Below are 19016 nucleotides of genomic sequence, written 5' to 3' on the forward strand. Positions count from 1 at the left end.
TGAGGGGGCAAATGGTGGTCTTGATCATGCGAGGTCTCTGAAGCCATTATAGCAACAGGAAGCCATTACAGAATTCTAAAGAACAATGGAAAGCCATTATAAGATTTTAAACAAAACAGTAGAATAGGGCACCTGGGTGGCTCAGTGGGTTAAGCCTCTGCCTTGAGCTCAGGTTGTGATCTCGGGGTCCTAGGATCGAGTCCTGCATTGGGCTCTCTGCTCAGCAGAGAGCTGATCTCTCTACCTGCCTCTCTGCCTACTTGTGATCTCTCCCTGTCAAATAAATAAATAAAATCTTAAAAAAAAAACAGTAGAATAATCCAACTTACATTTTAGAAAGATTACTTTGCTTGGTGGAGGATGAATTAGAGAGGGTATACATATGTATACTGAAAGATTAAGGTTGAAAATTCTTACAGTACTCTTGGTAGGGAATGATGGTGTTTTTAACTAGAGTGTTTCAGCATAGATGGGAGATGTGATGGGTTGATTTTTACAAAAGGAAATGTTAATTTTATAATTCTTTTATCTGGTATCCTTTATTTCTGATTTCAAATATAAATGAGTTATTAAAAAGTCCAAGGGGGAGACAAACCATGAGAAACTGTGGACTCTGAGAAACTAACTGAGGGTTTTGAAAGGGGGGTGGTGTGGGGATGGGTGAGCCTGGTGGTGGGTATTAAGGAGGGCATGTATTGCATGGAGCACTGGGTGTGGTGCATAAACAATGAATCTTAGAACACACATGCACACAAATTAAATTTTTTAAAGTCTTGAAATTAACCTATTTTGTACAATTTATAAAACTTTCTATTTGTGTATCCATTCTTTGAACAATATTTATTAAGTGTCTGTGAAGTGCCAAGTACTCTGCTAAATACATAGCATTCATAGATAAATTAGACATTGTTCTTACCCTCCAGCTCAGTTTCCATATAATCATGTTACTTGCATGATTGTGTGCTATAGAGTAGATGCTGTGAAAAAGCAGGTAAGGCACTCAATCCATATTGGGGGTTAGAGGCTTCAGAAGAAGTGCAGGCCGGGGCACCTGGGTGGTTAAGCTCAGGTCATAATCTCATCAGGGTCATGAGATCCAACCCTGTGTGGGGATCTGCACTGAGCATGGAGACTGCTTGGGATTATCTCTCCCTCTTCCCCTACCCTGCTTGCATGCATGTATGCTCGTGCTCACTCTCTTTCTCTCTCTCTGAAAATAAATCAAATCTTTAAAAAAAAAAAAAAAAAAAAAGAAAAGTGCAGTCTGCCTGCTGAAAGGAAGCCAAGCCAGACTGGCTGTAGGAGGAAATAAAGTGGACTTAGGAATCCCTTGATCCAGTATAGCTTCTAAAATTACCCTTTTGTAACCTGTTACAACTTTTCTCTATCCCCTTCATACTGCTTTAGAGGGGAAAAAAAAAAAGCCCCAAAAAGTTGTTTTCACATAGTAAGTACTGTCATTGTGTGGTCTTATCAGAAAGCACTTTTGTTCCTTTTAAAAATACTAAGATTTGTGCAGAACTGCAGTAATAATTACAAATTGCACTTGGGAAACAATGTGTTACAGCATTTTTACCTTTAAGTGTGTGTAGATATTTATTTATCCATTTTATGCCATTGGCAGAAATGGCAAATCAGGAATTCTCCCATCTCTACCCCCTACAAAGTGTGAGTATTCTGTGTACTTCCTCTCCTGTAACACTTCTGTATTGCCTTCATAGATTCTAAGTTGTTCAAAGTCACCAAAGTGACTTGTTTTTGACAAATTCATTGAACATGTTTTAGTCCTTATTTTACCAGATCTCTGCATTTTTATAGCACTCTCTTGAAGCTCTCTCTTCTTTAATTATCACTAGCTCCCAGCATATTAGTGGCACACAGAAAGTGTTCAGTGAATGTCTGTTGAGAGAATTAACAAATGCATGCATTAGGAAAAATCCACCTTTGGAAGTAGCATGGGGGTGCCTGGGTGGCTCAGTTGGTTAACCATCTGCATTCAGCTCAGGTCAAGATCCTGGGCCCGGCATCATACTCTGCACTCAGCAGTGAGACTACTTACTTCTTCCTCTCCTTTTTCCTCTCCCCTCTGCTCATGCTTTTTCTCACTCTCTCTCTCATATAAATAAATAAAATCTTTAAGAAAGTGGCTTGAATTGGGCGCCTGGGTGGCTCAGTGAGTTAAGCTGCTGCCTTCGGCTCAGGTCATGATCCCAGAGTCCTGGGATTGAGCCCCAAATGGGGCTCTCTGCTCAGCAGGAGGCCTGCTTCCCTTCCTCTCTCTCTGCCTGCCTCTCTGCCTACTTGTGATCTCTCTCTGTCAAATAAATAAATAAAATTAAATTTAAAAATGGCATGAATCAAGTTAAAGTTTAAGTATGTTAATACCTGTACCATTGATTCCAGTAATGTCCTAGATAACTGTAAAGTTACTGTAGTGGTCCAAATAAACCCCAACAGGTAGGGTCTGGACCCTACCCAGATATAAATGAGACTTTATCTTAATTCTCAGCTCGAGGCACTTTTAATTCATTTAGCATATATATATATTACTATTATTGTACATTATAAAATAATAAAGCCTTATTTAGCCACATTTTACATTATATAATTGTAACCATGATAACAGGATCTTGGCTGATTTTAGTCATTGACTCATGCTAAGCATCATACTAGTGTAAACTAGATTGCATGGTGAGTATTAAAACAACCTATAGAAAGTATGATTTAGAAGCTGGGGAATAATATCTCCTTATAATATTATTCTCTTAAAAGCTTCAGGTAGATAGGAATAGGGTTTATGAAAGAAGTCTCTCGAGGGCTTAATGTTTAATTACCGAACACCTCTATTGAAACTATACTTTATCCCTGTATATCATAACCACCTCTCAGCTTACTAACCCAATGACTTTACATCCTTCCCTAAAAGGCTAGGGATGAAATGGGCTATATTTTTGCCAGCTCTGTTGATTGATGCCTCAATCCTGAACACAATGCAATCTGTAATTTGTTTCAGCTCTGAAAGTATCTCCAAACAAATCATCAGTGATTTCTGTTTGCCACATTAGTGAGTGAACATTTTTCCTTTATACTTTTATTACACCTGTGTGTGTTTAATACACACACCCTCTGTTACCTGGGTTTCCTTGACACCGTCTTTTCCTACGTTACTCTATTACCGTTCCTTCAGTTTCCTTCATCTTCTTCCACTTCCTTCTCTAATATCAATCCTACTCATGGTTTCAGCTTTATTCTACTTTTCTTAGACTCTTTTCTTGCCTCCACCTCAGATTTCAGATATTTCAACTTGGACAACCTACAAATATCAGACTCTCCCAATCTGAGCATCCTACCTAAATCCTCTGCTACTTCAGTGGGTAGCACTGCCATCAGCCAGTCTCCCACGTTTAGAGCCTTAGAGTTGCACTGTTCATTTTGGTAGCCACAAATCACATGTGGCTAATGAATTCAAATTAAGTAATTAAAATTAAATGTAATTAAAAATTGAGTTCCACCATTGTACTAGTCAAACTTCAAGTGCTCGATAAACCATATGTGACCAGCTCGATAAACCATATGTGGTACCCCCAACACCAGTCATGTGTTGGGGGTACCACAAGTATAAAATGTTCACATCATCACCGAAGATTTTCTTGGACAGCACTGCCTTAGAGTCTTTCCTAAATCTTCCCTTTTTTCCCTTTACAAGTTGCGTCAGTCATTAACAGCTACTGAATATATTCTCTGCCCTCAGTCCTTATTCTCCTCGGCTGCCACCTTCATATTCTGCCTCAGCTGTCTCCTCCTAACTTGTAGAGGACACAAAGGTTAACATGACATTTTCTACTTAGATTCATAGCCTAGTGAAAGAGGACCTATTTTGAGTTGATGAGATTTTTATTTTTCTTATAAACATCTCTATTTATTTAGTTTAAATATAGTTGTTTTAAGTTTTTTATTGAATAGCCTTTTTTAAGAAGGTAGACTAGAATATTTTTAAATGTGATTAATGGGGGCACCTGGGTGGCTCAGTGGGTTAAAGCCTCTGCCTTCGGCTCAGGTCATGATCCCAGGGTCCTGGGATCGAGCCCCACATCGGGCTCTCTGCTCAGCAGGGAGCCTGCTTCCTCCTCTCTCTCTCTGTCTGCCTCTCCAGCTACTTGTGATCTCTGTCTGTTAAATAAATAAAATCTTAAAAAAAAAATAAATAAAACAAATGTGATTAATGTCTGAGTTTATGTTAATTACTTTTTGAAAATGATTTTGATGTTTTAAAAATTGGAACGTTACCATTAAACATTAAAATGTTACCATTAAAGGGGCGCCTGGGTGGCTCAGTTGGTTAAACACCAGACTCCTGATTTCGGCTCAGGTCATGATCTCACAGTGAGATTGAGCCCTAGGTCGGGCTTTGCATAGGGTGTGGAGTCTGCTTAACATTTTCTCTCTTTGCCTCCCCGCCAGACTTGTGCATATGCAGGTGCACTCTGTCTTTCCTCCCCTCTCGTGTACATGCGCTCTCTCAAAAAAAATTTTAAAAACTGTTCATTAAAAGTACTAATACTGAATAAATAGAAAATGTCTTTTTGTGTTTAAATACTATGCATTTTATCACTGTTATTTCAAATAGAGGTATCTTGATTACCTCCTTTGTGCCAAGTAACATATGACACAGTAATGTAAATGCTTTACCAACAGACTGAACCTGCACAGGCCAGGCACCTATCAGGAAAATATTTAAAAAGTAATTTGGGTTACCTTTTTTCGAAGTGATCTGGAATTGTGTTTAACCAACTGTGTCAGTGTTCTTTGCTTTATATATCTAAGGAATTTCAGCAAATGAGTTTTTTAAATGAGTTTTTGACTATGTACTGTTGCTTACTGGACATACTTTTAGTGAAAATAACATTTCTTTGGAATTCTTATTTTAAGCTTCTCGGAGCCAATGGAAATACAAACATCAATTCAAAACTTCGTTTGCAGCTATATTACCCACCTAGTAAGCATCGATCCCAATTAAACATTGTTGAGGTTTTTGAATGGTGGTCAAAATATCCAAGGAATCATTATCCATCAACATTATACGTAACCGTAAGAGGATTGAAAGTTCCAGAATGTGTAAGTTAATAATAGCACATAGAAATATAGGTTCTCTGTTCTTGAAATTAAATGGTGATGTTTTTTATTTCTAAAAAGATAAGAGCTCTAAAATTATTTTATTAGATTTATCGAATATAAAGGTACTTTAAATAATTATGTATTAAGACTATGCTAGCTAATATATAAAAGATACTTAATGAATATTAAGTCCTAAATGTAAGTTTCAGTGTGAGGAGAATTTTTAAAAAGTAATACTGTTTTTTTAAAAATGAAAGGTAAAAGAATGATGTAAAGTAGGTGTTGACAAATATTTTCTGTAAAGCCCAAGAGTAGTTAATATTTTAGGCCTTGTAGGCCATACAGGTTTTGTTACAACTACTCATCTTTACCTTTATAGTGAGAAAGTAGCTACATAGACATATGTAACCAGTGTTAAACAGATGGGTATGGATGTGTTCCAATAAAACTTTATTGGCAAAGACAACAAGCAACAAGCTGCATTTGGCCCAGGCATTTGCAGTATCATGATTTATAAGGCACACTTTCCATAATATTATTCAAATAATCGGTAAATAATGTTTCTACTACTGTTTTCCACAGATTAAAACAATGAATGATTCTAGCAAAGAATTGGTTCTAAAACAGAACTTTTGTTTTTGTCTTATTTGCAATAAGACATTTCAGGACAGTTGTATGTTCTGTAAGTGATATTATATAAGTGTGACCACAGGGTTGGTTTACATTAATTTGAATGGAGTTAAATCTCTTTTTAAGGAAAGGAAGATTTAAAAACTTTAGGTCTTTTTGATATCAGTTTTGTGATATTAAAGTGAGGAATACCATAGTATCTTAGAGCTGTGATATAACATCTGGTAGGTATTGGTGAAGAGGCAGAAACAAAGAGCTAGAGTTATTAAAACCATTTCATGTAACTATTGGAGTTCTGTTTTTTTCCTCCCAACTTTCAGGGCTTTTTGGGTATAGAACCAAGCAATTTTCATCTTATTCAGAATAGTGTACATAAAAGTAGAATGTTTTTCTGGGTTACATTTTGAAAACTTTTCCACGTTGTTTGTTTCAATATTTAAAAGACCCTAGATGCTAGAAAAGAAAAAAAGGGTTAATTTGATATTTTTATTTTCTCATCTTCTATACACATTCAGATAAAGCCATCTTACCATTCTGTGGTGACTGTCCAGGAGGAGAAAGGTAAACCAGTGTATTGTGAAGGACACCATGAGGCCGGTTCAGTAGATGCAGAACCTGGACTAGAAGATTCTAAAGAAGTAGTGAAGTGGAAACGACTACCTGGGCAGGTGAAATACTTGATTATTCTCAATTCATTTAGAGCTGCCTATATTTATTTTAAAAGCTCCAGCAGCTCTGAAGGTAATTAGCTTACTACTGGAAACTCTCAGATTATCCTTGCTTTTAACCAGAGTCTTGTCTTTCCATTAATTTACTTGATAATAATAGGGTATATATCGTGTGCATAAAAGCACTATCATAAGTTCTTTGTTTAAGGACTTAGGTTAGTTTTATCTGTTAGCTGGAGCTGCCAGAAGGAAATAACCATGGATGGGGTAGCTTAAATAACCAAGCTTACTCCTTCATAGTTCTGGAGGCTGAAGTCCCAAGGTTAAAGGTTGTCAGAGTTGGTTTACTCAGAGGCCTTTCTCCTTAACTGGCAGATGACTACCATCTTGCTCCTCTTCAAGGTCTTTTCTCTCTGCATTTAGAACCCTGGTGTCTCTTCCTCTTAGAAGGACAGCAAGTTTTTTTTTTTGTTGTTGTTGTTGTTTTTAAGATTTATTTATTTGTTTGTCAGAGAGAGAGCTTGAGTGCATACACAAGCAGGGGGAGTGGCAAGCAGCCAGAGAAGTAGACTCCCTGCTGAGTTAGGAGCCTAAAAAGCAGTCTCTTAACTCACTGAGCCATCCAGGTGTCCCAGGGACAACAGTCTTATTAGATTAGGAATCCACGCTAATAAAAAAGATCTTTAAAAATTTTTATCTCCAAATACTGCTACATTCTGAGGTACTGGAATTAGAGCTTCAGCATACAAATTTTGGGGGACAAAATTTCAATCCATAACAGCAATTAAAAAAAAGATTTTTTTGATGTTTTAAGAGGTAAATCTTTTAATGAGTTTTCTTAGTAAAATGGATTTTATTTAAAAAAAATATATATCATTCTAATAGATTCATGAGATTTTTTTATAGTCCCCAGCTTCTTCACAGTGAATCACATTTTGATGGATTATATATGTATATTTTTCTACCATAGGTTGAAGATTATTTAAGCTTTTATTAATGGTTATCATATTTTACAGTAGCAAGAAGCATTGCTGATACAGTTATGCAAATCTATTACTTAGTTCCACAAAGAGTAGAGTGGTTCATTTTGTACATCTGAGCCATTGCCAAATGCAGTTTATCCAAAATCTTAATTTATCCAAACATTTAGGATGCTGTGACTAATACATGAAAAGACATTTGCAAGGAAGTGTACCACATTCATTGCATCTAGTAAAGGACCAATATGTGTTTAATTGAACTTTAAAGATAATAAACCCAGGAACTAACGATCACTGAAGTTTGGAAGAGATGTAATTAGGATAAATAAAAGTAGTATTTTCTACAGTAGATATTATACATGGAAAGTTTTGGTTTCATTTGATAATAGGAAATGAAAACAAAAATTATGAAATTTTAATAAAATTAATGAATGAGAAACCAACAGGAAGTGATTACTTTGAAAATACCTTTCAGAATGTAGCCACAAATGATGGTTATTTTAAGAGATAAAAAGAGAGAGAAAATGAGCATTCATACATCCCATGCTTAAGCTAGGCCTTTAGGTTATGGTCACTGAAGAAGTTTATGGCTCAGCAAAAATCACGAAAATTGCTGTCATGGAATAAGGATGTTATGACGTTTTGTGATAAGATGTTTTGTGTATGTGGCAATACATATACATATCATTGTGTGTGTGTGTGTGTGTGTGTGTGTATGCATGCAAATGTGCACACAATAGTGACAGCTTTAGAGTACCAGATAATGAATTTTCTTTCTTTCTTTCTTTCTTTCTTTCTTTTAAAGATTTTATTTATTTATTTGACACAGAGAGAGAGAGACAGCTAGAGAGGGAACACAAGCAGGGGAATCGGAAGAGGGAGAAGCAGGCAGGGAGCTCGATGCGGGGTTCGATACCAGGACCCTGGGATGATGACCTGAGCCAAAGGCAGAGGCTTAATGACCGAGCCACATAGGCACCCCAATTACGAATTTTTGGTAAATTAAGTACTAGTTAGAAGTGGAGTGTAAAGTGACTTTATTTTATGGAGACCTGATCTCCTCGTTAGGAAATAAAATAATTTACTATAGTTTTCCATACATTTTGTTTACTTTCCTCTTTCTCTGCATCTCAGTCAAGGGCTTAAAAATAAAGCTCTACCACTGCAGTAGCTTAACAACTAGCCTTCAAATTTTAATGCTTCTTAATTTATTTTTTTTAAATGTATGTTTTTTAGGCTTGCCGGATCCCAAATAAGCACCTCTTCTCACTAAATACAGGAGAACGAGGATGTTTTCGTCTTGCTTTCTCTCATAATGGAAGAATATTAGCAGCGGCCTGTGCCAGCCGAGATGGATATCCAATTATCTGTGAGTAATACTTCTATTTAATAGGATCGAAGTCTATCTGGAAGACATTTGTTTTTTAAAATTCATTGAAATCTTAATTTGAGTAACCCCCAGTTTTTTAATAATTATTTCACAGCTTTCTATAAAATATAGGTTCAGTAGTATGAGAATAATCAAATGAAGGGTGGTAAGTTTGTGAAACATGCAAGAGGATTTTTGTAAGGATTTTCTTATCTTAAATATGGAAATTTAGAAAATGAAGGGATTAATAAATCCCATGAGGAATTCTAGCCCATGTGGTCAGTTGATAGAAGTGATAATTTAAAGTATGAAAGCCGTCAAATTTCATATGCAGTAGAAAGTAACAGCTCAGGACAGGAGTACCTAGAGAACGATTTCTCAGTAGTAGGGAAGGCAGCAGAGAAACCAAAAACCCACTTTCAAATTGCCTTTAAAAAATACAGAAAACCATGTTAAAAAGGAAAATTTCTGTAGCTTTAAGTGAGCATTCTCTACTCTTCTAAAGTGAGAGACATTAAATACTTCCCTAATTTCTTGTGTAATAATGAAAACCAGCTTCCTCAGCAGGAAGTTGCCTGCCCCTTGTGGGCGTCTGCCCTAAGTACTAGGGTGGTATTAAATTTCCCTCAGCCTCACACAGTTTATTTCAGATGATTTATTCTTTTCAGCAAGGACTCATAATTGGCTTGGCTAGCATTTATTAAATAAATACTCCTCCTCATGAAATAATGTTAGCTTTAAAAAACAAAATTACTTGTGTAGTTTGATTATGACTGTGCTATTTTAAAAATTCACGAAAACCAATGTATGGAGGAAAAAAGATTCTTAGAATATCTATTCCAAAGAATTAATAGTGATTTCTTTTTGGGTAGTGAAAGAATTATTTTCATTCTGATTTATATTTTAGCATTTCCATGATAAATATGTGTTACTTTATTCTTAAATCTTATTCAGAATGCTATATAAATTTAGACATACTTATTGCTTAAGTCTCCAAAGCACAGAAGAATTTTTGTCTTTAGTCTCAATTGTTTGGTTATGATATGTCTACTTGGAATTTGTTTAGCTTGTTGGATATGTAGATTACTGTTTTTCACAAAATGGGTAAGTTTTTAGTGTTTATTTCTTCAAATTGTTCTTCTCCTTTCTATTTTTTCTCTTCTGAGACTCTCATCATCTCATTGTTGATACACCTGGTGGTGTCCCACAAGTCCCTGCAGCTTTATTCATTTTTCTTCATTCTTTTTCCTTCTGTTCCTCAGACTGCATAATCTCAGATGACCTGTCTTCAAGTTGTTTCTTCTGCCAGCCCAGATCTGTTAGTGAACTTCTTTAGTGAATTGTTTATTTCCGTTAGTGTACTTTTCAACTCTAGAATTTTTTTGTCTTTCTTAATTATTTCTGTCTCTTTATTGATACTGTTATTTTAGCCAGAAATTATTCTCACACCTTAATTCTTTAGACATGGTTTTCTTTTTATCTTTGAACATATTTAAATAAATTTTTTGTCTGGAACAGTGTCTTGGCTTCTTCATAGACAGTTTCTGTGGACTGCCTTGTTTCCTGTGGGTGGCTCAACTGGACTGTTTTGGTTTTTTCTTGTCTCCATATTACATGTGCAGCAGGTCTGGAAATCAGATTCCTCACCTTCCCCTCCTCTGCACCTACCCGCCCAGGATTTGTTGTTGCTGAAGTCTCTGCTCACTTAGCTTGGTTGTTGCTGAAGTTTCTGCTCACTTAGCTTGGTGGTCAGGTGTGGTAGAGATTTTTAAATGCTTTGAGTGAGTAGATCGCCCAGCCTTTACCAAACGTGTGTGTGTGTGTGTGTGTGTATTGGGATGCATTCTTCCAACACTTCACTGCAGGCAATTACAGCTCTGCCTTACTTCACTTTCAGGTCAGTCAGAGGGAGAAAGCACCTCTGGTCTTTTTGTTCACATACATATGTCCTGCTGGGTTCCCAGGAATTTGTTGCATCTTTTCAAAGTCCTCTGTGGACATCTCATTCCCAGCTTTTTCCTTTTACATTTTTTTGCTCAGCCTCTCCTTGGCCACTCTCCTTAGCTTCAGTTGGCATCACTGCCTCAGCCAGCTGTGCCACTGATTATTTCAGCATGCACCCTGGGGTTAGGGCTTTTCACACAGAGCAGGCTCTGAGCCAAGCCAAGGAAAGCTAAGCCCTGGGAATGGAGCTTTTTAGTAGTAAGTATGAGAGTGGGGCTTTGGGGGGAGCTTCTTATATTTTCTGGCCCATCCCATGGCTACTAGGCTGCTGGCTTTAAGTTGTGAGACTGTTGGTTTCTAAAGCTACTCTGCAGCTTGGGAGAGTGGAATGGGACCATAGCAAGTTAAAATGCCGCAAAGCCCATGTTCCTACCAAGATTAAGCTGTTTTTCTTGAATAAATGCTCCTCAGGTTGTTGCAAGCCTTTGTTTAACTTCTAGAGTTCAGAAAAAAGTGAATTTGGATAATTTTTACGGTGTTCTTATTGCTTTTATCAGGGAGCAGATACTCTGAGGTGCTTCTTTGCTATTCCAGAAGTACTTCTGTGCTTAGTATTTTAAAGGGCATTTGGTTTTACCACTAGGTGGAAGTAGAGACTTGCAATTTTTGTTGTTCTCGAGTCACTTTTTCAAATCTTTCATTGTGAACCTAACTTAGAGCAATACCTTAAAGTCTTGTTTATCAGATTAGATCTCTGTTAATTCTCTTATTATATCATTTTAGTATTGGAATTTTTTTTTAAAACAAGGGCTGCCTGGGTGGCTCATCTGGTTAAGCATCTTCCTTCAGTTCAGGTTGTGATTCTAGGGTTCTGACAGAATTGGGACCCCTGCTCAGCAGGGAGTCTGCCTCTCCTTCTCCCTTTGCCCCTTCCCTTGGCTGAAGCTTACTCTCACTTTCTCAAACAAACAAACAAATAAATAAATAAAATCTTTTTTAAAAAAAGAATTCTTTTCTAATAGTAGCACAGTTTAAATTTCTTTAAATAATTAAAATTTTGGCTGGAATTTAATTGATTTTCAGGTAAAGTAATATCTTATTCATGAAAACTCAAATTATAGAATCTTTGAAGTGAATTGCAATTTAACTGTTATCTATTATTTGATTAATAAATTGATGGTGGAAGACTACTAGGAAAATTGCTTTGACGAGATGAGAGTAATTGTAGCATGCTATAAAACTTTATATGTGTAAATTCTTGAGTCTGAAGGAAATGAAAAACTACTTTTAAATAGACTTTGAGATTTTTTACGCTGAAAATATCTTTGGTGATGGTATTCTTAGAGACTGTGTGCAAATTATTATAAGCTTTATGTTTGTATGTTACTGGATTAAGGACTCTCTGGCTGCAAACCTACTAATTTTTGAATATTTTCTGTAGTATATGAAATTCCTTCTGGGCGTTTCATGAGAGAATTATGTGGCCACCTCAATATCATTTATGATCTTTGCTGGTCCCGTGATGATCGCTATATCCTTACTGCATCATCTGATGGCACTGCCAGGTTAGTATACTTGAGAAGTACTTACTGTGTATGTTGTTGGCCATCAAGGAAAGTAAAGAAAATATAAAGGGATATAGCTATTCTTAGGCTTAAGTAATATTTTGCTTATCAAGGGACTGTCATAGAGATGCATCATACAGACCGATTAGATCAGTAGTAGTAGGAAAGCTTTTTCTGAAAGATGTTTTTATTAAATATATCTTTTTTATGTAATACATAATGCTTCTAGTTCCCAGTATCCTTAAATGATCATTATGTACGCTATTTGATTAATACTCTGCACTGTTTGACATAAGGTAAACAGTTGATATTTTCCTAGAATATAAGCTCTTAATGGTAGGGCTTCTGTTTTCCCTGTTAGCTGTAGGTAGGGGCCAGCCCACAATGATGCACAGTGGTAGACAGCGAGGAATGGAAACTTTGTCTAAGACAAAGGTATGGCATAAGGGGAAGAAGTTATAACTGTTAATTTATATGGAAAAATTTTGAGCATTCTCAGACCCAAAAATAACTTCTCTTGGAGTTTTCTGATACCTTGGGACACATCTTTCTTTAAGGGGGGCACAAAATAAATTGAAATAAAGCACAGGTGCTCACAGATACAGTTCAGACCTGTGGCAGCTTGACGTTGAGATGCTGAGTGTAGCTTCCGGGGACGAGTGTCGCAGTGCCCCCTTGCTGCTGGGGTTGCGCTCTCCCTGTGGAAGGGCTCACGGCAGAACAAGTGCTGAACCCGATTTTGCCTTTTCTCCTTTTTTCATTAAAGTAAAAATCCTCTTCACATTTCTTCTGGTTAGTGAAAGCAGGTACTGACGTAGGTCTTAGGTAAAAGCGAAGTGGTGTAAGGCAGACTTTGAAAAGCAGGGGATACCTACATGTAAGTGAATATGTGCCTTATGTTTTAAAGATTTTCAGTATTTGCACTTTTCAGAATGTCAGTTATAAAATAATTTAATCCTTCCCAACTTAATATGTATCATAAAATTTTTTAAATCTACTTTGTAAAATTTCATTGACCTGTTCTAGCTGCTGTTCTACCTTGTTTGCATGCTAATTGTATTATTAGGCAGTTTTTCAAGATGCTTTATATTATATATATATATTAAATATGTTATTTAATTTGACTCCAACAAACGTAGGTGGATACACATAAATCTATGTTATCTCTGTACACCAGGAAGCTGACATTTAGAGCAGTTTGGGATGCCTTCTGATTTCACTCTTATTTAATTCTGCTCTCTGCATTTTAACACACTTTTCAGCAGACACTTCTAGTGTCTGAGTCTCTTTTATTACTCTTATCAGCTTCCTTTTTAATATAAAATATCTAATTGATTAAGATGTTATCAGGACTGTTGAGTTTCTGTTTAAATGCAAAAGGTGATGAGACTTGATTTCCTTCCATGTGTAGCTAGGCACCTGCTGTTGGTCCCTCTTACTAGGATTCTTTGGAACCCCTGGTCAACTTGTTGTCTCAACACAGCCATTCTGTCCCATGCCAGATTATACTAGAGAAAAATTCATAACCTTGGAAAGGCCTGATTGTGGATTTGTAAGTCTTAAAATCACCTGAGCAGTCATCTCAGCCAAACAAGCTTTTTCCTTATCTTTATTCAGCTATCTTTTCTTATTCCTCTGGCAGCACATCCAAGCCTTGCGGCACTTCAGGTTCTCGACCCTGAGTCACATCTGCCCGCTTTCATTAGCTGACTGCCTTTAGCTTACAGTGAATTATGCCAGACATGAACTTCCTGTATCTCTTCTGGTTTCCCACCCAATATCTATAAATGTACCCATCTTATCTCTGTCCACTGCTCTTAACAAAGATGTATGGGTAAGGACACCTTTCAGGCAACTCTTTGACATGTGCTTTTTAAAAAAATTTTTTTTAATTTTTTATTAACATGTATGTATTATTAGGCCCAGGGGTACAGGTCTGTGAATCACCAGGTTTACACACTTCACAGAACTCAACCATAGCACATACCCTCCCCAGTGTCCATAACCCAACCACCCTCTCCATACTCCCCTCCCCCCAACAACCCTCAGTTTATTTTGTGAGATTAAGAGACTCTTACAGTTTTTGACATGTGCTTTTAATCTCAGCCCTTCAATCTACCATTCTGTTTCCTACCTCTCTTATCTCTTCAGTATCTTCCTCTCTATTGATTTTGTCCTCTCATCTTAAAAATATGCTCAAATTTCCTTGTCTTAAGAAATATTTCTTTCAGTTCTTCCTCCTTTTCAGACTACCACATTATTTTTCTTTCTACAATATCAAGAACGTTCTACACACGTCTTTAGCTCAACTCAGTGAATCTAGTTTTCACTGCCTCCCCCTCTAGATCAACCTTCTTTAAGAGGTCAGCAGTCTCTTGCTGATTTTCAGATTCAGGGCCAATTTAGGTCATTACCCTATCTGCTTTCACTGAAGTGATTAATTATTGACTAGTTTTAAAATAGTTTCAATTAAGTGGTTTCTTTAACAGCCTCTTCTGTTTGCTTTTTATGACTGGCCAGTTCTGTTCCCTGTCACTTGTTCCTCTTCGAAGCTCTGCCTGTTCTCTGTAGATGTTTATTCCTAGAATCCTCCTACTTGAGCATCTTCCTTGGTTTGCTGTGCTTATTCTGGTCTCTCTCATTTTCCTGTCTCACTTCTATGGGCTGACTTCTAGCGCCCACTTTTTTTCTGAGTTTCACTTTCTGTTACTCCGTCTGGACTGTCAGTGGCACCTTGGATCTAAAACCAGACTTGATATCACTAGACTGCTTTCCTCATTTGGTCCTCTTGTGGATTTTTTAATGGCATCCACCCTGAATCCCAAGCCAGGAGTCCAGAATAGCACTTATTTCTTTTTTTCTTCCTACGCTTCCTTCCCATATCTAAGAGTACCACAGATCTGTCAGTTTGCCCTCCTAAAACCTTCACCATTCCATCACACCCTTTCTGTCCTCACTGCTGTTACCTTAATTCAGGCCCTTTTGGTGGTAAAACAAAATATTGGTGCTAAACTTTCCCACTGTTCAGTCTCTCGTTCCTCCGTCTTTTCACAACCATGCTTTGTAATGCCCTGATCTTCAGAAGTCTTCCCACTACCCTTTGAAAATGTTCCAGCTCCTTAGCATGGCATTACAGGCATGTTTCTCATTGACCCTACATCCTTCTCCTGTGCACTTGCCATGTACCCTTGGCGTCACCCACACAATATTTTAAAATGCTCTTAGTATCTTCCTCTCCATGTCTCTTCTTCCAGTGCTTAAATGCCCTTTTCCTAGCCTTCCTGCCCAGCTCAGTCACTCAGCAACCATTTAAGTGCCTTTTGTGATGGCTCATAGTCATTGTTTAAAACCCAGCTCAGATTTAACCATTTCTTGTAGTTTTCTTGGTTTTTTTGCCAGCATATGATATTTTATATATATATACACAATATAGTATAAAGTATGCTTTTTTCTTTATGTAGCTTTGATACTGTTGGAGGATGTTTTACATCATAAAAATACTTATTGTGTAGGATTGAGTGAAGAGAAACATTGTTGCTAGAACCAAAGAGAGTGAGGTTTTTGAAAGAGGTAAGGACTACTTAAAATGAATAAGGTAAAGTCAAAGGAAGAGAATTAGAGTTGCTAATGTTCCAAGAGGCAGAGGCATGGACTTCTGGCTGTGTCTTCTTTTTGTCTTCCTGGTTAGTGCTAGTGACTCCTGAGTTATTGTTTCCCACTGGTTAGCTCTTTGCCATGTAGGGTTAACCAAAATCTTCTTTAGTTATCTTCAGCACAAATCTGTATTTTTCTCTAACCATCGGCTCCTCATATAATCAGACTTTTCCCACATGTAATGGCTCCCATTTAGGCACATATGTCCTAATGTTGCCCCTCATCATACATACTGTTGTAACTATGTTTTTTTCTTTCCCAACTGTAATAATCTTTTTGTGTGTGCTCATCTAGTCTTCACAGATTTGTGTATTTCCTTGTTCTTTGTGATCAGCTCTTTTTTCCCCAAACTCATTAATACATTTCTGTTGTTCTTAGACTCAATATTTACTTGCTTGACTAAAGCCATCATTGATTCCAGTTAGGTTTTTACATAAAAGGCTTCATTTTTATTGTAAATTACTGTGTCTATTTTTTTTTTAAAGATTTTATTTTTTTTATTTGACAGACAGAGATCACAAGTAGGCAGAGAGGCAGGCAGAGAAAGAGGAGGAAGCAGGCTCCCTGACGAGCAGAGAGCCCGATGTGGGGCTCGATCCCAGGACCCTGGAATCATGACCCGAGCCGAAGGCAGAGGCTTTAACCCACTGAGCCACCCAGGCGCCCCTACTGTGTCTATTTTAATTGAGCTGCTTTTAAGATATGATTATTTCATTTCTGCCTGTTACATAGGATTTCACATAATACTGATAAGATTTTTAAGCAAACAGCTGAAGTTTTTATCTTTTAAACAATCTTCTTTCAACAGTCTTAATCACAAATTCGTTATTTTGTTCTTTTAGTAAGTATTGTATTTCATGTAGCATATATTCATTGAAAGTATTACTATGGTAAAAATGTTTATGCAGTGATACACGTGTTTTATTTTCACTTGAAAACATGTTCTTTCACTTCCTTCATTATTAGTTTGGATTCTTAGTAATTGTAGATCATATCCTTATTTGAAACAGCTGCTGAGAAGACTCAGAATGTTATTCTTGAATGGCAGCTGTATTTTTTTCTTTCACCAATAATTTTGAAAAGGACTTAATTTGCTTTAGTTTTTAGGCCATGATTAAAAGAAGGAACTATAAATCCCCCTATTAATAATTAATCTATTTTTCTAATTTTAACAATTTAATCAGACTGTTTAAAAATTCAGTGTTCCACACTCACTTAGTACCTTTCAGTCTCTAGATTTTTGCCTATTTTTATAGACCGACTAGAACTGCAGAGTATTTAACATAAGTTTTAACCCTTAGGGTTTAATCTTTTGTCAGGACTGTAGCAGTGACAGTAATATTACTTTTTAAAAATTATCCATAATTTAGAGGAAGACATATTAAAAGTGTTAAATATAAATTGTTTAATGTAAGGTAGCCTGTTTTCTATCAAAGTATCATAGTTAATCTTATTTTACTCAGGTATCAAACAGTAATTTCAATATGGCTTTTAAGACTTTGAGATCACAGTCACTTTCTAGGCTTGGAAATTATAAATACAGAGTTAATGGACTAGCTTCTTCTCTAAACCTCTACTAGGGAGCATTTTACAAAAGCAATATATACAACCTAAATGGAGAATAATTGAAGCTCTCCCTATATTTTATTTTTTGTGTGTATTGTACTAAATGCAGTATTTTACCAACTATTCCATGTGTGTTTAATCAATGTCAAAAATAATTGTTTAAAAAAAATCCAAATACAATTTTTCATTTTACAGTATAGATTAAAATTAGTAGACAAATTAACCATTATGCTTGATAATAACTAAGAAATAGCTTTGTCAAAATGTAAAGAACCCCAGCCATAAAATATTTGATCACATTATTTTTGATTGTTATAAAGTGTAGTTTGCCTTTGGTTATTGTCATTGCTTACTTAAGATGCATTGCCATGTTGGTTTTGGGGAAAAGTTTTAGAAACTTCTGCCTTTCAGAAGCAACATAAAACTTTTTATCCTTTTCCAGGATATGGAAAAATGAAATAAATAATACCAATACTTTCAGAGTTTTACCTCATCCTTCTTTTGTTTACACGGCTAAATTCCATCCTGCTGTAAAAGAAGTGGTAGTTACAGGGTGCTATGATTCTGTGATACGGATATGGAAGGTTGATATGAGAGGGGATCCTGCCATATTGATTCGACAGTTTGACACGCACAGAAGTTTCATCAACTCTCTCTGTTTTGATATTGAAGGTATGTCAAAATATATTCCAAATGGAGGCTAATTGCATGAAGAATTTTTAAAAATTTTTGTTCATTAAGGTAATATTTTTAAGCTTGAGAGGGATTTTGTGTATTGATGATTATATATTTTTAGATTTATGTGTATTTTGCAGATCATATGATAGACTTGGGCACAGATTTGGCAGTCAGGGAGTTTTGTTTGTAATTTTAAAGTCATTAAATTCTGGGGACGCCTGAGTGGCTCATTCCGTTAAGTGTCCAGCTCTTGGTTTCAGCTCAGGTCATGATCAGGGTCATGACACTGAGCCCCATGTTGGGCTCTGCGCTCAGCATGGAGTCTCTTTGTGTTTCTTCATCTGATCCTGCCCCTGCATATACTCTCTCTTTAATAATAAAATCTTTTTAAAAAATCATTTGTCATTATGGGGCGCCTGGGTGGCTCAGTGGGTTAAAGCCTCTGCCTTCAGCTCAGGTCATGATCCCAGGATCCTGGGATTGAGCCCCGAATCCGGCTCGCTGCTCAGCAGGGAGCCTGCTTCCTCCTCTCTCTCTCTCTGCCTGCCTCTCTGTCTACTTGTGATCTCTGTCTGCCAAATGAATAAATAAAATCTTTTTTAAAAAATAAATAAAAATAAAAAATCATTTGTTATTAAATTCTTAAATATTTAGATTCAACTAATCTTTGCTGTAATAACCAGTCATATACCAAATTTCATAAACATATTTCATTGGATTGGTAATTATCCCCTCAGTAGGCTTATTTCTTTCTTTTTCCAGTAGGTTTCTTTCAAGTGACTTTTGAGTTAAAGGGTTAAAATGAGGAAGAAGAGGGAAATACCAAAAGAATATTAGATAGATAGCA

At 36.5% G+C, this 19016-nt stretch overlaps 1 protein-coding gene across 7 annotated transcripts in view; it reads left to right on the top strand.

The window, feature by feature from the left end:
- AHI1 (Abelson helper integration site 1) overlaps window positions 1–19016 on the top strand; it is a 209126-nt gene that overhangs the window by 33844 nt on the left and 156266 nt on the right. For all 7 annotated transcript variants that reach the window (XR_006602343.1, XM_013063988.2, XM_045066330.1 and 4 more), the window contains 5 exons: window positions 4930–5115; window positions 6261–6413; window positions 8630–8762; window positions 12148–12271; window positions 17934–18163. Coding sequence is in view for 6 of the 7 variants with exons in the window: in XM_013063988.2 (XP_012919442.1) it covers window positions 4930–5115; window positions 6261–6413; window positions 8630–8762; window positions 12148–12271; window positions 17934–18163 (826 nt within the window). In the remaining variant the exon portion in view is untranslated. The remainder of the gene's footprint in view (window positions 1–4929; window positions 5116–6260; window positions 6414–8629; window positions 8763–12147; window positions 12272–17933; window positions 18164–19016) is intronic.

Source organism: Mustela putorius, unplaced genomic scaffold, assembly GCF_011764305.1.
Source record: "Mustela putorius furo isolate JIRA1106 unplaced genomic scaffold, ASM1176430v1.1 tig00003863_pilon_pilon_pilon, whole genome shotgun sequence".
Taxonomy (NCBI): Eukaryota; Metazoa; Chordata; class Mammalia; order Carnivora; family Mustelidae; genus Mustela; species Mustela putorius.